Source organism: Amblyomma maculatum, chromosome 1, assembly GCF_055883805.1.
Source record: "Amblyomma maculatum isolate TAMU_Amacu chromosome 1, ASM5588380v1, whole genome shotgun sequence".
Classification (NCBI taxonomy): Eukaryota; Metazoa; Arthropoda; class Arachnida; order Ixodida; family Ixodidae; genus Amblyomma; species Amblyomma maculatum.
The window spans coordinates 466,640,613-466,662,070 of NC_139344.1; the positions used below are offsets into that span (position 1 = coordinate 466,640,613).

At 44.2% G+C, this 21,458-nt stretch overlaps 1 protein-coding gene across 1 annotated transcript in view; it reads right to left on the reverse strand.

Moving 5' to 3' along the window:
- The window catches only part of LOC146209874 (sodium-coupled monocarboxylate transporter 1-like), a 173,389-nt gene that overhangs the window by 101,477 nt on the left and 50,454 nt on the right, over positions 1-21,458 (reverse strand). Inside the window, exons 5-7 of the mRNA XM_084587465.1 lie at positions 17,233-17,390; positions 16,300-16,440; positions 4,249-4,378 (exon numbers count right to left, since the gene is read on the reverse strand). Coding sequence (XP_084443591.1) covers positions 4,249-4,378; positions 16,300-16,440; positions 17,233-17,390 — 429 coding nt within the window. The remainder of the gene's footprint in view (positions 1-4,248; positions 4,379-16,299; positions 16,441-17,232; positions 17,391-21,458) is intronic.

Sequence of the window (21,458 nt, forward strand, 5' to 3'; positions counted from 1 at the left end):
TACCTCACCCCCCCCCCCCACACACACACACCTTCTTATCACACCTGTTGCATCTTTATTTGTTTACAAACTAAACTGCGCTCCAAGAAGCGCAAAGGATGCTGCGTCCCCTGACAACGAGCGGCGCCGGCAACTGCCGGCTGCCTTCAGTATTGCTCGCTAGACAGGGTCCCATTAACGCTTCCCGCTCAATGTGGACGCACTTTGCGATGTAAGCAGTCCTCGAATTCGTGGTACTATTGCCAGAAAAACACTAGAATCCACATGCAAACGTTAAAACATTTGAATGCGCACTCCGTAATCGCCGAAATTTCAGACCCGAACTCCGCCTACTCGCGCTAGGCCTACTCATCGCGGAACGGGCCGACTGACATTTCTAGCCAAGGGAACGTATAAAATGTTGCTACTTGCTTTCCTTTTTTTAACACCGTTAAGCTACAGACACGTGCAGCTGTTCAAGCCGTTAACTCATCGGGCATCAAGTTCTCCCTCGACTTCCGATCTGGCCAAAACAGATCGGGTGACCGTCCGCTGATCCGTTCCGTGGGCTTCGCGGGACCAAAAAGCTCCCACTACGGTTATAGGCGACTGTTGGTCTAGCTGGCGTCGTCGCCGGTGTAATGCGAAAGATCAGTGCGTCGATAAGCTAAGGAACCTAACCACGCAAACCATTGACTGTGATCGTGCCTTAACTATGCCAAGGAAAACATACCTTATTCTTATAGTTTTTGTGCAGTAACATGTCTATCAAGCACTTCTCATGAGAAACTACCACTCTGCCACTTTTGCACGAAGGAAAAAGAAACGTGCTCTTTGATAATGCAGCCTGCACTGCAGACGACACTCCGCCATCTATTCTCATGTGACGTCGCACGAGCATTCCAATGTGGCGATCGTTCTCTGTGGGAAGAGATTCCCCGTTCCAATTTCTATCGTGTATTTTGTAATTTGCGCCTCGCGTTAGGCACCGAACGATTTCGAGTACAATCACCAATTTTTATAACATTCACAGAAGTAAAAAACGGTAATAGCTCGAACGACCCTGTCATTGCCCCTTTAAGTCAAACCAACTGCTGCCATCGGGTTTTACCTCAGCCGATGTCTCATGGACCGCCAATATTACATCGGCATTCGGGATGACATGACAAGCCCTTCCACTAGGCACCAAGGGAAGGCCGCAATGCGCAGTGCTTTCTCCAGTGCTATTCAATTTTGGCAGTGAGCATCTCTGCCCAACTGGGTGCTGCTGCGGGCGTATATAATGCTCTGTAGGCCGGTATGACTCGCATGAGGACACATGAAGCCATCTTGCTGCAGTCGATGATCATAGTGGATCGCCATGCTCCCCTGCGGCCTTCAATGCTTCCCATAAAAGGTTGAATTCTTACCCATCCTCCCTCACACAAAGTGCACTATAAAAATTAAGCTTTTCCTTCAATCGGGCACAATTTCAGAAACATAAGCTGTCCGAGCACTGGGCATTTTAATTCACCCGAACCACAAGCCAGATGAAGCATTGGCTAAACACCGCAAGGTGGGGACCAGACGGGCCATATGGTCTTCCCCGCGTCCAACAAATACGAGGGGTTGCAAAGTAAGGTCGCCTTGCGGTTGGCTAACGCCTTCATAACCAGTCAAATCCTGTATTCGACTCCCCTTCCACCTGCGTAAGCAATATGAGGGTGCCCTCGAGGTCATTTTCGTAAAATAATTAGGTGGGTCCTTGTTATCCCTGTGAACACTTACTAACAACGCCTCATGGCGCTAGGAATAGTGAACACCTTCACGGAATTCAGGGAAGTGCACCTCAAAAATCAATATTCGCGTTTGTCGTACACGCAATGTGATCGCTGCCTCTATGCCCGGCTCCAAATACGACATACTACAGAAAGGGTACGAATTCCAACGCCATCGAGATGCAACCTCCGTGTGCGCCCTGTTCTTCCAAAATGACACGCGTAGGGCATAATGGCTGGCGCCTGGCGCAGGCAGAAACTCTGGCACGTCATTATGGTTCCAAAGCTGGCGTTTATGCGGATGCCTCCGGCTCCCACCTTAAGAGATGACACACAGCCTCAGTCGTCCTCGAAGCAAAAACAGTTAACGGTCCTAGCTTTAGAGCCCGCAACATAACTAATGCCTAGGGGGACGTCTTACCACGTTCTCCTTAGCACTCAGACTCAAAACATAACTTGCGAAACTCGAAGGGCCTGTCTGTGTCCTTTAAATATCCCTAGGTGGTCGAAATGACTCCGCAGCCATCCACTACAGCACCTCTCTCTCTCTTCCTTTTAACTCCTATTTTCCTTTATTTTCTTACGGCAGGGCTCCAGGTGTCGACGCAGAAAGTGTGACCAATACGCGCCTTCCTTTTCCTGTGACTCAATTATTACTGTTATTAAGATATAAAACAAAATCGTTGAATGAAAAGGGGATGTTAAACCCATGCTTAACAGAACTCTCGCTCGTATACTTAGGTTCAACCGTGCTTAGACTACTCTTCGAGGGCTACGACTTGCGATCAAAAATACACATGTCGGAGATGAATAGCGAAGCCTGAGAGCAATATAGATTCGCTGGCACTCATTTCAGCGGTTGCATGCTTCGGAAGTCGGGTGAACTCCGAGTGAATCAGAGGCCGAGGAAGCCCCGTTAGCCGAAAGCGAGATGTATAAAAGAAAACGCCAGAGTACCCATTGATAATTTTTCTTTCTCTCTTCTTTGTATACGTCTGTCGACAACAGCATTTCTCCCTCTACAGCTCCACTTCCCTTTATCTCACCTTCTTTTCTTCGTTGTTTTAGACCGGCGCCTTTAGATGGACATAATCCTATGGATGGCTCAGGGCCTGCTCATTATAAAGGCTCATGCCTTGTGATTCCTCCTACCGAATATAGAATGTTGTTTCAAGAGTTCAAATTTCAACTATAGTACTCTACCAATGGAGTTACAGTAATGGCCGCCCATACTTTAGCGGTTGCTTATCTCGCGAGTCACCTAAATTAGATACTGCTCACTGGCACTACACTGCGACAGAGACGGTATGGTTTTCATGGCAGCGCAGCCTCCCACTGTCCTTCGTGATGTCATGGCCTTGAACGTCTGAACTCTGGCGCTTCGACATATTCTTATACTTTTTTGATGCTATGTGATGACCCCAGACAGTACTAAGGAAGTCCGAACATTGTACACGCAAGGTAACAGCCATAAAAGGCAGCTTTCTGGCAACGGCGTTGAACGCAATTTCGAAAATATGTTACACTAAATCTTATTGCTGTGCAATTTTGATGTTCGTAGTAAACCTGTTAATTTTCGTAGGGTTGCACGCTTTCTAGAAAAGCAGGTCTGAACGTACCGGTGTGTGATTGCTGCAACGGAGGGTTCTCAAGCACTGCAGGCTTGAAGTTTAAGCCAATCAGATAGTTTCACAGCAGCGAATAACGACAATATTGCGCGAGCATTCATGTAACAGTGCAGCACTCTGTTTTACACTAAAAATCCGTCTGCCATATCAGTTTCCGCAGACTTGTTTGTGGGGGCAATGCCGACGTGTTGCCTGTCTTGTTGTATTACACGATAGAATAAGTGCCATCTACTAGCGTAAAAGCGGCCGTCGGCGTTCCGGTTGCAACGCGAACATATTCACGTGATTACGTATAACAATTCTTACACCAGTGTTCTTTCTGCAGCGTTCAGTGTGGTACCATATCATTTCGGTTCCCATTTAGCCTTCTGCTGCTACAGTGCTGTAAGAAGCTAGTTTACGAAGGTGATTCGAATAGAGGACATTTGCGCCACCGATTCTACTCTGTTAAATGTATGTTTAGGTTGCACCACGATAAGGGACAGATGCTCCGCCTTCCTCTCCTCCAAAAACAAGTTAATTTTCAATTTAAAGCAAAAATAGACATATTCGTCGAAGGAGATAGATGTTAAAAGTTCTATCTCACTCACTTTTAAGCCGAAGCTTCAGAAAAAAAATTTTATAATTGAGTTACCATCATTTTTGGGGGACAAATTAGATATTATGTTGTAAGTACCAATAAAATATGAGCTGAGGTCAATGCAGTGGATGCGCATATACACACAGCAGCAGGGCGCCTTGACGAACATTTGTGTCTTCTCCTGTTCTTTCATGCCTAGTCTCGCCGCATTGGTGTAGAATTTTATCGCATCCGGAGTGGCCACTCAGATTATCTTGATGCTGTCATTGCGGGTAAATCTGAGTGCATTTGAGCTGAAGCTTACCTGGTCAATGGTCTGAATAGCTCCTGTTAAGGCTGGGTCACACCCACGGAACCAGACGGTGAGCGCCATTCCGAGGAACAATCCCGTTAAATACACCACGAAAAGCAGTGCGGTGCTTGTACAAGCGGTTCTGGAATACAGAGCAAATATATACGTAAAAACAATGCGTTATTTGATGCTGTGAGCAAATTCGTGTTATTTGAAACGATGCAATCGAAACGCAAGGCGCTCGTACACGTCGCGATATAAAGTAGGCGAGATTTGCGTTGGTCTCCAGAACAGCATCCATGAATAACCTTGTATGTTTGGGACGTAAACGCACCAACCTAACCGACCGTTTGAAAATGCCATTTTGTCGCTATACTTTCCATCGCAATGGCTCGACGCAGCGGGTCTAGTTATGGTTTATTTTCAGTTCTGGTAGCTCCAAATTTTATATTTTCTTTAGTAGCTTGAACGAAGGTAGTCGCCTGATGGACTTAGTTTACCTTTATATACTTTTCTTACTCTAAACTAGATAAATTGGAGTGAAACAGTACTCTTGTGGTATCTACTTACGAATTAATTCAGCGGATCTAAATTGTGGTATTAAGTTGTGAAACTGAGCGTTTTATTCTTCTGCGCTGTCTATAAGCTACCCAAAGCAAAAAAATATTTTGCTTTGTTTAGACATGATCATCGACTGAAGAAGGAAAGCCGGCGTCAGGAGACGCAATTCTTCAGTGGCACATATGATCTTCAATTATGGTTCCTGCGGAGCGCCGTTCACTGGGCGGCCAGGTCACTCGACAGCAGCGAAAGCAGCGTGCGAGACACGCCTAACACGCTCCCCTGCTTCCTTCAGCAGGTTAGTGTTGGTACACGACAATATATCTGGACCTGTTCTTTTTCATAACTGCTGCTGTGCTAGTTTTTTTGAATCTACTAGAATAGCTAAGAATATTGCAAAACTAAAAGAGGAATTACGCAACTAGCTCGTGAACCTTAGGGAGGAATTTCAGTGAGAAGTGAGAACATTAGTTCAACCTCCTGAATGCGGCCTGCGTACGCGAGAATAAAAGAAGCAGATGGAACTGATTAGCAACATTTATTATACCCATAAAGCCAATGAGTAATTAGAGAAACGTTGCAGCCAGAAATCGAAAAACACAATCAGAGCTAACAATAAAAAAAATCAGGAGCTAAACTCCCGGTGCGCTCTGTTAGAACAAAGTCGAGACATTTAGTTACGACGTGTTCAATGTGAACAATACTCCCAAAATCACAACATCGGCATTGAAGTTGTCCCAGAACATTAGGATGACATTCTCAACGTGATTCTGTCAAACCACAGTGGTCCAGTCAAGGAACCGTTTACAGACATGGATATTGAGGCTTGCCACCGTGTTTCGATTAGAAACTCTGGCAAGTCTAATATTCTTGTTAGATTCAAGTCCGAAGCAAAGAGTGACGGCACGCTGCAGAAATAAAAAAACATATGGTGGATTACGGAGGATGTTGGACTGAATTTCAAGACTTCTTTTTTTGTCATTAAGCACCTAACACCCGAAAACAAAAAGCACTCTTAGAGCCGCAGTAGCAAAGAAGAAAAAACTTGGCTGCAAACGCGTATGTTCGAAAAATGGTGCTATTTAAGCGCACATAACTGAATAATCTAATGTCATTGGTCAGAATCCGCAGAATGATCTGTGAAAAATGGCGTAGTAACTGCTTATGCTCAACATATACATCTTATCCCGATCCTAAGACTAATATGGAAGAGAAAGTTTTTTAACATATTGTTCGTCCGCTTCCTAAGAAACAATGAGCATGGTAAATATATTCACCAGCTACACTTGAACTTGCAGTGCGCTTCAAATTAAAAGGATCAATTGGCAAATATTTCGTCAGGACGTAAATGAACATTTGACGTAATCATGTTGTCTGAACCATTGTATCGCTTTGAAATGGACGTTATCTGAATTTCGGGATACCAGGCTTTCTTTCTTAACCTAAGCTCGAAACGTGGTAGGGACGTCGCCCGTCTGGTCAAAGAAAGCTACTCGTGCCAGGTCGTATCAAAGGACTGACAGAGCGACCAGAAAATTGAGATATTTACGGTTCATTCTAGCCGTCAATCCTTTACTCTAGTTAACCGGGCATCGTCGCTTCGTTTTTTTTTTTTTTTGAACAATAAACAAATCAATTTCTGCTACGATAGTTTTTTTATCGTTTATAGGACGAGAATTTAAATTAGTGCTAACTGTTGTGTGCAACAAGACTTGACAATAAGCTGCGTGCGGTCAGCTCCCAGAAAGTCCCATAATGGCCCAACGCACACAACGCCCACATCTTATAGCATTATCGATCTTTTTATCCCGAAATATAACGTGCCTCTTACCGCAGGGCGTTTCGCAGTAGACATTGGTGACCATCTACCTATATTTCTGCGCATTGGTACAAAATCGAGCTTAACGCATACCTTGAATCCCCATAGGCATCTTGTTTCACAGAAAGACCTTGAAACATTTAGGTGTCGCATAGAGCAAGAAGACTGGAAACGTTATTCTTTTTTAAGCGCCGGCTCGGATTTCGCCTATAACAGTTTGGAGCAAATTTTTTTTTTCGGTCTATCATGAATGTTTTCCCACTATTCAAGCAAAAGTGCGAAGAACGCTCGCAAGCCTTGGATATCCTCACGACTTCAGTCACTTGCAAAAAAGATGCAGAGAATAGCACACAGAAATGGAGCGCACCAAACACAATCACATGCGTAGAAAACACAACACAGGCGCACATTACCAACTGCAATGTGATACGGAACACGCACTTCCTCTTTATTATTCAGCTACAATATCCTCTTCTACACCCAAGTGCATCTTCACACACCTCTTCTTTGCCAAGCAGATAGTAGCACAATCATCCCGGTAGAACACAAACATCGTCCAAGCATGACGGTCACAAGTCCACCACATAGACACACACAAGCACAAAACCACCACATATGGGCTGTAAGACAGGTCCATCCAAAGCACCTAACCTGTGCAGTAGGACAGGGCCATTCTAAGCACCTCTAATGAACCCTTTCACTCCAGTTCAGTCGTTCAGTCATGTCCGACTCTTCGTGACCCTATGGACCATATCACGCCACGCTTTCCGGTCTCTCACTATCTTCCTAACATCACATAACTTCATCTGCAGCGCCTCGAGGATGCCATCTAACCATCGTGTTCGCTGCCTACCCCTTCTCCGGTGACCCTCAACCTTTCCCAAGATCAAATCTTTCTCCAGCGACTCCTCTCTTCTTACATAGCCACAAAAACTGTTGTTTGGCCACTAGACACCACATCTCCTATTCATTTTTTCCATCAACCCACGCAAGTGCGTTATGCATAACTTGTAGCACGAAACCAGTCTTAAGGATTCGAACTTGCCTCGAAAAGTCTGGTTTGAAAATTCGGCGCACGTTCTTAACATGACCAACACCATGACACCTTGATGACACCAAAACCACTCACTTCTGCAAGAACCAGTCCCTACATAAACAGAAAGAAATCCATCTTGCCCGGCATGTCTATGACGGGATGCGAGTGATGAACACATGTACTTCAGGGTAAGTAGGATCAAAACACATAACACGGCCACACTACAAGAAAGATGTCGTAGAAGGACAGTTTTAGGTGCGATAATAAACTCAAATCTTTCCATTACTCAGGAAGATTTCTCAATAAAAGGAAATTCTTTCATGACTAAACACAACGAGGCTTCGCTAACACATATGTCTTCTTTCTTCTGAATCTAGAACCCCTCTAAATTTTCGCGTGCGATCGTCATCCGACTATTCCTTAATATATTAGGCCTACAAAACAATGGCTCACATTTGCACTTCTGACAGTGCAAGGGTACATTTGACCCCGTTCCATTTTCTACAAACTTCGCATGTTTCCTTATTCTATCATTAATGCATCTTACCGTTTGTCCTATATATACTTTTCCGCGCGTCAGTGGAATCTCGTAAATCACTAGCACCACAAAGCCGATAAAACTCTTTACATGCTTCTTATCACATTATGCTTTCTTTTTCCTGCCTGTTATTGCACACAAGCCCCCCAGTTTTTTGGCGCAGAAAACACAACCGGCAACTCATACCTACCTGCCACCGATTTCAGGCAGTGCGCCACTCTAAGAATATAAGGTATTACTTGTGGATGTTTTTTTCTCAACTTAGCTTCAGTCCTTCTTTTGCCTTTCGTTTTCTTTCATTCGAATATAGCGTCCTTTCTATTTTTAGGTTACAAGGTAAGGGATCCACTTTTACCCATGAGCTATCTGTGCATAAAAAGTTGCAATTTCTGGATTTAAATATTAAAATTTGTGATGGGGAGGAGTGTTGGAAGTATTTTCCCAGAGCTACTTCCATACCGTTCAGCCCACTCAAAAACTGTTAAAAAGAGCGATAGCTTCTCTTTGTTTGTTTGGTTTGTGGGGTTTAACGTCCCAAAGCGACTCAGGCTATGAAAGACGCGTCAGCCCTGTTAAAGTCATGTGAGCTCATGACTGTGGATAGCTTCAATGACCAAATCCAAAGGCTTCAGGTGGCCAGTTTCCCGGTTACAGGTATTTGTTGGGTAGCAGAGACTCTGCTTCAGAAAACGAAAGGCAATTGAAGCTAACTTGAGAAATCAACGTCCACAAGTAATACCTTATATTCATAGAGTGGCGCACTGCCTGAAAAAGGTGACAGACAGATATGAGGTATCCGGTATCCGGACAATGTAGTTTAAGTGCCTTCCGATAATTTGCAACTACCCTAAAGGCGATGTATCGAAAATATTCACCATGATGAGCACTCTCATAAGAGGAATAATGGCTATATTTTTGACCGATGTGGATCCGGCGTTAGCTTTGACAGGCAGACATGTTTGCTTACGCGGAAATCGTGAAGGCTAAATTCTTGCATACGTTGTGCAGCGATTGTGCTGATTTAAAAAATACACCTCTAAATAAATTCATTGCTTATGGCGTAGAGTACATAATACCGAAAAGGCTATTGTTTTATCCCGTGCAGCTAGAAATTAGAGTGTTCTTTCTTCTTGTGCGCTGTGTGCTCATGTCATCTTTCGAGTTTAACGCTATTACTGGTTTGAAAATGATGGTGGATTTTGTACTGATTTTTACACTCTAGTTTAAACTTGAATTTAGATTCTTCGTTCTTTGCCAGTGAGAGTGTACATTTAACTGCAGCGCAGGGCAACGTATTCTAGTTGATTGCGTCTTGTGGGAGTTCTTACCATGACCACACCCCCTAACCTAATTTATTTTATTTTGATATTAAGAGATGTGTGGTTAAATGAAAAACGATTACTGGTCATGCGCACAGTGGCTGCTCTAATACGTATGTGAAGGAACTATTGTCCACTGTATTCGTCACCGAGCGTTTAATCAGAGTAAACTTGAAGTAAAGTTAATAAAACATCAGCTATGGTTTTTCCAGAGTAAATATTTATGTACACTACCCTATTTTTGAAATCGAAGTGAATGAAAAGTGCTTCTTTGCAGGTAACGAAAAAAAATGATTCTTCAAATGAAGCAACAGCGCATTTTGTACTTTTGCGATATGCGGACACTGATGGCTATCTTGTTTAATGACAGATGTGCTAGAACAATTTTGCTGAGAGTATTTGTGTTTGATAGAGAACATCATACGGCATTCATAGTTGTTTAAAGCTACGAAAGGAAATATAATACTCTAATACTGTGTAATACTATAATACTGTGTAATATACCGCACCATAAATAACCAATCTGACATCGCTATCCTACAGAATGATCTGCTTAACGTGCAAGAATGGTGCGACACCTGGCTTAAGAAATTAAATGTTAATAAAACGTTTCATGTCTCTTTACACCGTCGGCGTAACTACTTACCTTCTACCTATCATCTTTACGATTTTCCTATAACTCAAACTGACACTATCAAATATCTAGGTATTCATATCTCCAGTGACCTATCCTGGTCCAGTCGTATTTCTCATATAACCAACTACGCTTGTCGCGTTCTTGGCTACTTACGCTGCAACATTTCATTAGCTCCCTCTTCTGTGAAACTAATTGCTTACACTTCGCTTGTCAGACCCAAACTTGAGTACGCTCAAGCTATATTCGATTCTCACCAAACTAATCTGATCAATTTACTGGAATCTACTCAAAATCGAGCTTCACGTTTCATTCTTTCATATTACTCCTATCGCACCAGTGTTACCGTACTAAAATCCAAACTTGAACTTCACAATCTAGCTTTGCGCCGGAAACTAGCTCGCCTTTCTCTTTATCATAAGTTTTATCACAGCTTGCCACTAACAACGTGTTCATCCGTCCAGCGCATTGGTCATCTCGTCATCTCCACTCCACTGCCGTCTACCCTCAGCGCGCCCATACAATAACATTCCAAAAGTCGTTTTTTCTCCGCGCACTGCCCTGGATTGGAACGACCTTCCCGACCACATCGCCTCACTAACCGACATTAATAATTTCAAGACTGCCATCGAAAGACATTTTTTTATTGTAACCGCCGTACTCCAAGCCCACCCCTCATGTAATACCCCTTAAATGGGGCCTTTGAGGATTCAATAAATAAATAAATAAATAAATAAATAAATAAATAAATAAATAAATAAATAAATAAATAAATAAATAAATAAATAAATAAATAAATAAATAAATAAATAAATAAATAAATAAACTTGTTTTGGCTTTGAATGTCTTTCTTATTGAGCAAGCTCGAAGGGAGAAGAGAACACTGAAAGGCAAGGCCTTTATTGTGAAATTGAAGTCTTAAAGCTATTGCACCCGATCTCCTAAGCAAACCTTGAGCATTAAATGCATGTGTCTCATGTAGACATTTTCATATTGGTGTAATTTCTAGCCCTTAGAGAAGAGTTAAGGGATTAGAAGCTACATTTGGTCACTGCACCATTTGACATTTGATGAAGACGTCACCATGTTGGCCGCATCTAATATGACAAAAAAATATGAACAAAAAAGCTTTGAGCCATAGATTTTACTTGCACGTGCTGCTATATCATTCTCTAATTTAGACTAAACGCATTGTGTTGGCGTGAAAAAATATGAAAAGTGAACCTCTAGAGCAAAAAAAAATACTTGGTCTTTTTCGTTATGGTAGAATAATACGTATTTTGTAGTTGTGCGCACGTGCTCGGCAATGTCATTTCTCGAAAGTGTAGAATTGTTCGAAAAACTAACGTTCCGCTTTTGTGATATAGCTGTACCTGTCACAGGTAAACGTGACTGTTGCGATTGCCCAGGATCAAAATGCATCCTTGTCACCATGCAACCCGCATTCATGTTTCCCAGTCAGCGAAGTCAACCTGACCGCACTGAGTTTTCAAAAGTTATACAGAAATAAATGCAGCTTTTGTTTCTTTTACTTTTCGGGGATTTCAGGCCTGCAGCTTTCAAGTTATAAAGCATTTTGCATTCACCGGAAACCACGAATCCGCAAACGTAGTAAAATTGCAGACACATAAATCGTGTGTAGCGCCTGGATGTACCCGGCTCGCGCCTATGCGTCACAATGCAAAATGATAACATCACCCTAGCAGCTCCAGCATGCGCACAGCTGCTGGCAGCACAATAGCTTCCACTGGACGTTTTTCCGCGGAAACAAATTACTGTGACGTTCAGAACTAGGCGGAATATACCTGCCTGCCGCAAAATTGAGTCGAAACGAAGCATGTCCCATAAATAAGAGCGTTGGTGCAGAGCTGTCTTGTTTCTACGGTTGGGAGGCTGTGACATGGGCGGGATGCATGAAAACGTTTGGTCGAATTAGTTGAGAGTAATTTTAAAATAATAGAGTGACTGCTCCTTTACGTTCGCTATATGCGCAGCTCTATGGCTTAAAGCAAGCTTATGCGACCTTGCATAATCAAAGAAAAGCTGTACAACCCAGTCAGGGCTACAATATTCACGGCGGATGTGAAATGAATCCTGGGAGCCACAAGAGCGAAACTTTCTAATCTGCTCCAGGACGGTTGTTTAGTTATGCCTCTACTAAGCAAAGACTGGCTGCCTCTAACACCGTAATACTGGTGGAGCTTCGACTGAGGCAGAAAATCAAAACAAGTCCGACATTTGTTTTGTCCAGAACATATAATAGCCGAATCTCTAGGTTCGCCCTCAAATACAGAATACAGCCGCATCGCCTAAAGTTTAACCTCAATCGCAGCTATCAAAAGCTTGCCTTCATGAGCTTAAATGACAGAAAGCGCATTGTTGAGGCGTGTTATCTGTGGGCACAAACATTAAATTTAAAAAATTTTTCATGCGCGACCAGCTTCTTCAGCAGTATAAAGAACTTCCTGGAGCGTTGTCTAGGGATTCAACATATAGTTTATTTTTATGACAGCGAAAAGTCGGAGGGCCAAATCTCGTAAATATTTAGTTTTCTGGACTAAAAATTCGTTTTCCTCCGAACCCTGAAAAATATATAAAAAATCATCGAGTTCGAATTGCTGCAACCCCTTCTGCACGGTGCTGAAGATCGTAAGTTACCTCCCTAATTCGTAATGTGCCGTTTTTAAGGAAATGCGCGAATGCCAGAACCCTGCTCCAGACAGTACTTTCGGTGCGTAGGAGGGTGGCTCATAGGTTTCGAAATCATCGCTCGCGATCTGACCGTAGTCTTCCATTTTCTCTCAGAAGTAAAAATATTTGCAGTTCATTACTAGATGCTCGCTTCTGGTGGCGATGAAAGCGTGCTATTATGTGGTGTGCAGGAAAGCTGGCCATGCGTGTAACGGTGAGGTTTCGTCAGAAGTTGGACGGGGAATGCCAACTAGAGCCCCATTCCTCTGAACCACTGCGGTTCTCTTGTACAACCCACTGAAGTAAGGAAACAAAGTAAAACGCTCAATCTTTAAAATATAGCCCTTATTTTTATTGCACAAGACGCGCGTTTTTTTTTCCAATAATTTTGTTTGCCCGTCGTGTGCAAAGGTGCGTCCCCTGTGCATTTTAATACCTCTCGGCACTCCTGGATGAGGTTTGTTTAAGCAAGAACGTTGAGACACAACGGCGGTAAAATCTTCTGTCATTAATAAACCTACGGCGGATGCACGGGGTCCAAGTATATGAATTGTCAAAATATTGCGACAAAGGCGCTTCAGGCCCACCAACACTGACAAGACAAGTCAGGGCAGAACGATTCACTTTTCAAGTCGTCATTTGCAAATTTGTTTACTAGCTGCTGCATGCGTCTTTTTCCTTTCATGTGCCTGTTGCACGCCCTTTGCAATAACGCCCACTTCTGTACGCTCAAGCACGGCAATGACCACAGCAGCGATTCTGAGTAAGAAAATTACGTCTGAATTGAACTACCTCCCCAAATCGGCCAAAGTTTCGATACCGGGTCGAAAGGGTTAAGCCATTCAAGGCACTTACTAAAAATGAATTGCTGATGATCTGGTTGGTTCAGTTTGGTTCGCAGTGTTTAACGTCCCAAAGCGACTCAGGCTATAAGAGACGCAGAAATGCAAGGGAGCGAAGCCGATCCCGAAGGAAACGCGACAAACAAAATACAGCAGCCAGACGGAGGGAGAAAAACAGCAACGGCTGCAGGGGCCCTCCAGCCTGAAACAGAGGGAGCAAGGGGAGTGCCAGCGCATGCGCCGTGCAGGCAAAAACGACGCCGCTGCTCGGCGCGTTGCGCTGTTGCGGCGTGGTGGTAGACTCTTGACATTTCGACCAAGTATGTTTCTATAGCGTACATCTACATCGCACAGCACACGGGTGCCTTGCTTTCTGCTTCCATCGAAACAGCCGCCAACGGTCGGGATCGAACCCGGGTACTCCGGCACAGGAGTCGGGCATCTTAGCCACTGCACCACTGCAGCGGGGCTGCTGGCGGTCTGTAGGTGCAACTGTTATGGGCGTTAGTTTTGTCCCCTTTCTTATCATTTCGCGTTGCTTAAAGATTGTTCTCATAGGCACGGGGCATTTCGCGATGGCCGCGCACGCCTGTTTAATGAACTATGGTTTTTCCAGTTGTGATGTATGGATGCGAGAGTTGGACTGCGAAAAGGGCTGACCGCCTAAGAATTGACGCGTTTGAATTGTGGTGCTGGCGAAGACTCTTGAGAGTTCCTTGGACTGCCAGAAGATCAAATCAGTCGATATTGTCGACCATAAACCCTGACTGCTCATTGGAGGGTCAAATTCTAAAGTTAAAGCTCAGCTACTTTGGTCATCTGATGAGAAGAGAGGAGTCGCATGGAGAAAGATTTGATGTTGGGAAAGGTTGAGGGTCGCCGGAGAAGGGGTAGGCAGTGAACGCGATGGCTAGATGGCATCCTCGAGGCACTGCAGATGCAGTTATGTGATGTTGGGAAGATAGTGAGAGACCGGAAAGCGTGGCGTGACATGGTGCATAGGGTCACGAAGAGTCGGACACGACTGAACGACTGAACTGATTGACCTAACTCGGTAAACAGAGATGTGTTTAGCTGTAGGAAAAAATCATGGAGCGCTGGGCGTAATCTCTGATAAACAATTCAGAATGGTAGAAGGATAACATATCTCTCTTTAAGACGGCCTTCTCATCTCCTCGCGAACATCATGCGCGCTTGTTTTCACCAGACTACATCGGACGCTGTTCGCTTGTCGCACGGAATCCCATCAGGGTACGTTCAAGAAGGCGACTACTTCCCTTTTAACTCCATTAGCAGTCATTATTAGAGGTTGGGGCCTTCAGATGGTATAGTTAAGTTTTACACACATAATGACAATATTTATCGACACATGCATAATACTTAAATGCATCTGATTCCGATCAGTAAGACAAGCTTTAAATACTTTGCACAGTCAAGGTCTGACTTCTATGCTGTTTGTTTCAGCCACATGTGTTATGGCCAGGTGCCGTTATCGTGTTATTTTTCCCGCATTATTCCAAGTGCGCAGCTGCTCGAGCAAAGCTTCTATGCTGGTGTGGTGGGGGTCTGACGCCAAAGCAGAATTTTGCGTTCCACACTTCCACCACAGTTGTTTACAACTGGCTCACTCATTATCTTTGCAAGCACCACCGCAAAAATACAACTTTAAAACTGTGCTTTTTTTTAGATACGCAACTGTGGTGCGAGTAAAAAGTAAACAAAACTTCTGGGGGGACCTTTAGAACTGCCTATTGTATCAATGCAAAGGCTTCCATAAATGAGTCACTGCCGTGATGGCCTCTCCCCATCAGTCACCGCCATGTAACAACGCGACGCCCTCTGTAGTTTTTCAGCTTCTCTGACGACGCCCTTTGTACTATGTAACATAGCGTTGTTAGGTAAATAAAGCATACGATTGTAGAGGGAATGTCTTCATTTCAAATTCTTTTCAAAATTATCATCTGGCTTCACTAGCAGACGCGTGCTATACGGGGAGCGTTGTGGTATACACCACCAAAATGGGCGAGCAAAACAAAATGCTTCAAAAATTTTTACCGGAGAATAAAAATCTGGTGTCAGCCGGAGGTACGAGCAAATAGAGAGCTCGAGGAGAGAAGGGGCGCGTTGCTCCAGTGAGAGAGGATTTGAGGTACCGATTTTAGACGTTTAGTAGTGCTGCTACACGATATCCCGCTCTATGCTATGCTAAGTCGCCTGTTATCTTTTTTTAAACGCTCCTCGCCTGCCCCAGCACCTCTGGCTTGATTTCCCCAACATCGTATTGCTAATGGAAAAATAAATAATTATTGTGGCTTCTCCTTTCGAGACACCATGAATAATTTTAGTGCGGAAATTTAAGGTTATTGAATACGAAGAGTTATGATTGCAAAGCTTTCATGGGATTCGCTGAAGCGCACTAATCACACTCATGGAAAACAACCATGGGAGATTACAGCGGTAGAATGTTAGGCTGTGTGCAAGTTCTTAAATATAAACATTGTTGCCATTGCACAGCTACAAAGAACCGAATGGCGCCACTAGAAAAAAATGCCCCCTATTGAGAGTTCTTTGCCCCATAACAAAAATAAACCAAAAAAGGGCACATTCAAGGAAGAGTTCATGCCTTTGAGCTTGTTCCAGTGTCCGACACGCCAAGAGCCTCTGGGCGACGACTTGGTCCAAGCAGATCCGGTAGGTTCCCAAAGCGCATGAGCCAAAAAAGCAGGCCCAAATGGTTTCGTCATTGCTCAGGTCGAAGCTATAGCTGTTGGTTGAGGGTTAAAAATTACGGAGGATGGTAGTTCTTGCTTTCACGAGAGCATCTCTTGTATTATTTTCAGTTTCTTTTCGTTTTACGTTCAGTGCGTGTATACAAGTGTAATGCAATAGCAGCCTGAATTAGCCACTTCTACAGTTAGATATGTGTTATGGCTTTCATAGTTTTTCTCACTTGTGTAGTGGAGCCCTTCTTGTTCTCAAATAATCAAGTGCACATGAAATGTAAAGCCAAAGCGCTTACATACATTAAAATAGATGCTGATCCCAAGAAATCAGGTCATTGAGGGCTGCGTGGTGCTAACGCGAAAAAAGTTATGTACAATAATTTTATTTCACAAATACGATACCTTGTTGCAGATCGCTGCATATGATGCTTCTTGTACAAAGTAACGATTGACATAAAATTACATAATTTTATTTGGGCAAAAATTATGCTTTGCAACAGTTAAAACCGAATTCTTCACCAGTCTCTATTTCACTGGATTAAGAATGCAAAGTTTAATTTTGTAACTAAATTATGAAGTGAGCATGCATAAACTCTGATTAATTTTTCGGACCCTGCAAGAAAAACAAATAATGGAATGTGATTGATGTAGCAATAACAATGTACACTTGTTTATCAACGTGGGTTAGGTTTTACATTTATTTCCGATGTCGCAGCGTAGGCCTTTGGTAATACACAACAGGCTCTATTTTTAATATCAGATTTTTTAAGTAATAACTAAACAGATTTCTGCCCTAAACGTCTTTATAAGAACGCAGTGAGACGGTTACTTACTTTCCGATATAATTTTTCAAGTCTTCGCTGCTCAAGGGCAGCACTGTTGAGTTCGCAGACAAGGAATCTATCACAACCTTGGAGACGACGGTGATAGGTGCAAGGAGGATGAAGACGAACTGCATGCAGTCCGTCCACACGACACCCCGAAGACCACCCTGTGATGAAGAAAGCGTGTATAGATACATGAAGGATGGCATAGCACGTGTGGTATGCCCTGTTTTGTTCCAATCAATTAAAAATAATAATTAGGTTGTCCCTGTGTAAAAAGGCGTCTTAAGAAAACCAAGTACAGTTCCTCTTCGGAAAGAGCGCTGATAAGCACCAACTGATATTGAAATACTGCTTACAGTGGTGTTGGGAGTTTTGATGGCACCTATGCCAACATCAGAAAAAGGACTAGCGCTAATAAAGGAAGCAGCATTCATAAAAAGCTGATATAAAAGCTTCACAGAGCTGTTAGGGAGCAATAGCTTCGCTGAGAAACACCACAGATGAGAAGCTAATCTTTAGGATTTCGGAGTAGCGCTGGATATGAGGGCGTGAACCATCGCCTCCGCCGCCTGTTCATTCAATTCCGTATTCGGTCTCCACAGATGCGCCAATACCCAAACTGACCCGCGAGCGTTTCCCAAATGCAACAGCGCTAGGCAATGCCCAGCTGTCTGGGCCTTGTTTGACCATATTGCGCGCATCTTAGTGCGGAAGCATTCGTGCGTTGGCCAACACTACCCAAGAATCTTGTCCAATCTTCTTCGTGCCGTCACTCTGATCGGCTAAGCTATTTTTAGAAGTCACAAGTGCGTGACATAGCGCTGGTGATTCAAAGTTCAGATTGTCGATTGCCAACGCGCGTGTCAGCCTGACGGAGTTTCTAATTTCACCAGCTAAGAGAAAGACCGCTGGAGTATACTGAACAACGAACCAATCACTACTCTAAACGCTTATAGTGTTTTCAAACAAATAGAAACACAAAACTAAGCAAACACACAATCAAAGCCGAGCTGAACTGCCTGGATGGAATCCATGTACGCAGGCTCACTAGCCATGAGTCTTTGCCATTGAACCAGTGGGGCGGGTGCATTCGCTGCTGCTGACCAGACTTAAAGAGATTTAAAGATCCGCCGTATACTACAGCAGCAGCTACATAGTCCCATATGTGCGGTTCAGCCCGTGGTGTCCGAGCTCGCAAATTCCTTTGCATCGGAGATGATCGCTGAGGCCATTGTTTAACCTCTGCAATTGATGGAGCCACATGTAAAGCTGATCCTGTACCACACCAGTCCACTAGCCGCATAAATTGTATATCAGGTAAGCATCGTGTAAGAAAAATCTATTACAGTGAGCTAGAACAGGAAGAAAAAGCACGTGATGTCGCATTATAATTGGTTCATCAGAGATGACGCCTTGGAAATGTTTTACCCAGTGTTTCCATGACTTCACCGTGTTAAAGGTTTTGCCTATACACATAAACACCTGTATCATAACACCTATATACATAAACACCGATACACATAAGAAGCGCAGCACTTCGTCCTCTTCGCTCTCCTTCTACGTCCCAGTTTTACCCAGTACTTCTGTGGCTTCGCCGTGTCAAAGGTTTCGCCTATAGACATAAACACCTCTATGATAACACCTATATATGTACATAAACACATATACACATAAGACGCGCAGCACTTCGTCCTCTTCGCTGTCTTACGTAGCAAAAACACCATATTCCCGGTGTCGGTGAGGCAGTTCCAGTACACGGTGATTGATAATTTTTAGGCGCGAAACATGGACGATGTCAGACGGGGCAGAACTCAATGTAGACTCCGGGATAGATGGATCATTCTCATAGAGTACAGCGGTGAATTGACGAAGCATGTCGTATGGGCCAGTATAATGACTGAGACGTTTTTCTGGGAGCCTGATGCGGCAATGTGGTGTTCAGAGCAAGATGAGGGACCGGAAAAAAAAAAAAGAAGCCAGACGGTGACGGCGGATGTAAGCACCCTGCTGCGAGGCTTGCGAAGCAAGCAGGCGGGAGCGGGCTAGCTGGCGGGCGTCGTCGGTACGAGCTATAGTGTGGCAGGATGAGTATGCAGAAAGTGGATCAGCAGACCACGGCCATAAAGAAAATAGAAAGGAGAATAACCCGCAGAGTCGTGACAAGAGGAATTGCAGGCAAAAGTGACGCGTGGGAGAGTGAGACCCCAGTCATGGTGTCGCGGTGAAAAGTACATAGCGAGCATGTAGGTGAGGCTGTTGCTTTGGTGATGATAGGGGGGGGGGGGGGCAAACTTATGGTTGGTGGAACAGGGACGGAGGATCTCACTGACAAAGTCAGTAAGGAGTTGACATGCTGCGCCATGACGTAAATTAGGTCATAAAGAAAAAAATTTGCGACATCGTAGTAGTACTGGTGGGAAGTGTTCGCACGATTGCATAGATAGAGTGTAGTCTGTGTGGCAACGGCAACCCATCGATTTCCGGAGGTGGTCTCAGAAAATGTCCGAGACGCTCCAGCCCAACATGGTAGAAAGGTTTTGATCGAACGTAAAAGGACTGACAAAAATCGGCTGGACAAATTTCGGGGCGTTTTCGACGTCGAAACCTGGCCGCTGGTGCCTACATAGCACTGCACAGAGCGATAGAGTCGAGGTCAATATAACCAAACGACGCACGACGCACGATCAAAAGTGCACGAAACGCCCAGATAACCAACAGTGAAGAGATCGTGCAGTTCTTGATCCATTGCTTTCTGAAGGTGTTCTGTTATAAGGACAGAAAACAAACTGGTGTGTCGAGCGGTCCAAAGAGGCCAATAGAGACGGGCAATAATACAGCAGAGCTCGGTATCCTGGTGCTGCTCGCCATAAAAGTTTTCAAACGAAGAGTGCGCGAACAGGTAAGAGTTGTAGCCACTAGTTGAAATATCGGGTGGATCAACTGTATAATAGACACGGCAGTCAGCATTGGTGTGTTGCTGACCAGTCTTATTAACCACCATGTAATCAAACGCGCGCAGTTACAAAAACCCAACGACCAAGACGTCTCATGGTGTCTTTTAAAGAGGAAAGCAAGCAGGGTGCATGGTTGTTAGTGAACAGAGTAAAAGGGCGGCCGTATAAATACGTGTGAAATTTCCCAATGACCCATACGAAAGATAAACACTCGAGTTCAGGAATCGAGTAATTTTTCTCTGTGGTTGATTGTAGGTGGTTGGCGTAGGCGATGATACGATCGTACTGAGTGTCGCTGTGAAAGTATGACGCCATTTTCATAACCGCTAACATCAATGCGCGCTTCCGTAGGGACGCGCACATTCGAATGTGCCAAAATGGGCGAAGTGGTGAGCTTAGATATGAACTTGGCAAAATATTTATTTTAGCTATGACCAGAGAAGAAAACCACTTCCTTTTTGAGAAGATCTGGGAAAGGACGTGTGATGTCATCAACACCTAGCACACCCCAGGGAGCTGCGCACGTCGTTGCAGGAACGGTGCAGCGGAAAGTCCTTCGCGGTTTAAAGCTTAGCTGGGTAACAGCGCAACAAACAAGGAAGCAGGCAAGCATTTTCTCTGGTTCGGTGTTTGTTGGCGCTTCAGTCAATATGTTTCACCAACTCGACCGTTTGGCTATAAGCGTGAAGCTAGCTAGGTCGGGATAAGCACCAGTAGCATTGGTGACAGGGCCCAAGACTGTAATCTGAAGATACGCGAAACGACATTTCGGGGCGTTAGACTGGAGGGCAGTATGACGAAAGAAGGATAGAATATTAAATTGGCCAGCGAGATGATGAGAAAATGAGGGAGAGAAGATAATTCCGTCGTCTAGATAGCAGAGGGAAGTAGACCACTTGAAATCTTGCAGAAGGGCGTCCATCATGTGTGCGAATGTGGCCGGCGCATTACATAAGCAAAAGTTTCCAAAGCCCACCAGGTGCTGCAAATGCTGTCTTCTCGATGTCCAGGCTATTCACTGCTATCTGCCAATAGCCGGAGCGAAAATCAGTACAGGAGAAAACATTAATACCTTAGAGACAATCGAGGGCGCCCTCGGTTTGCGGAAGGGGGTACATGTCGTTTTTGTAATCTTGTTTAGATGCTGACAGTAAACACAAAACGCCATGATCCATCCTTTCTCTTAACCAGGACAACTAGTGAGACCCACGGACTGTGCGAGGCTCGGTAATGTTCTTTTAAGACGTTTTGGTAATTTCAGCATTGAGTTAGCTCTAG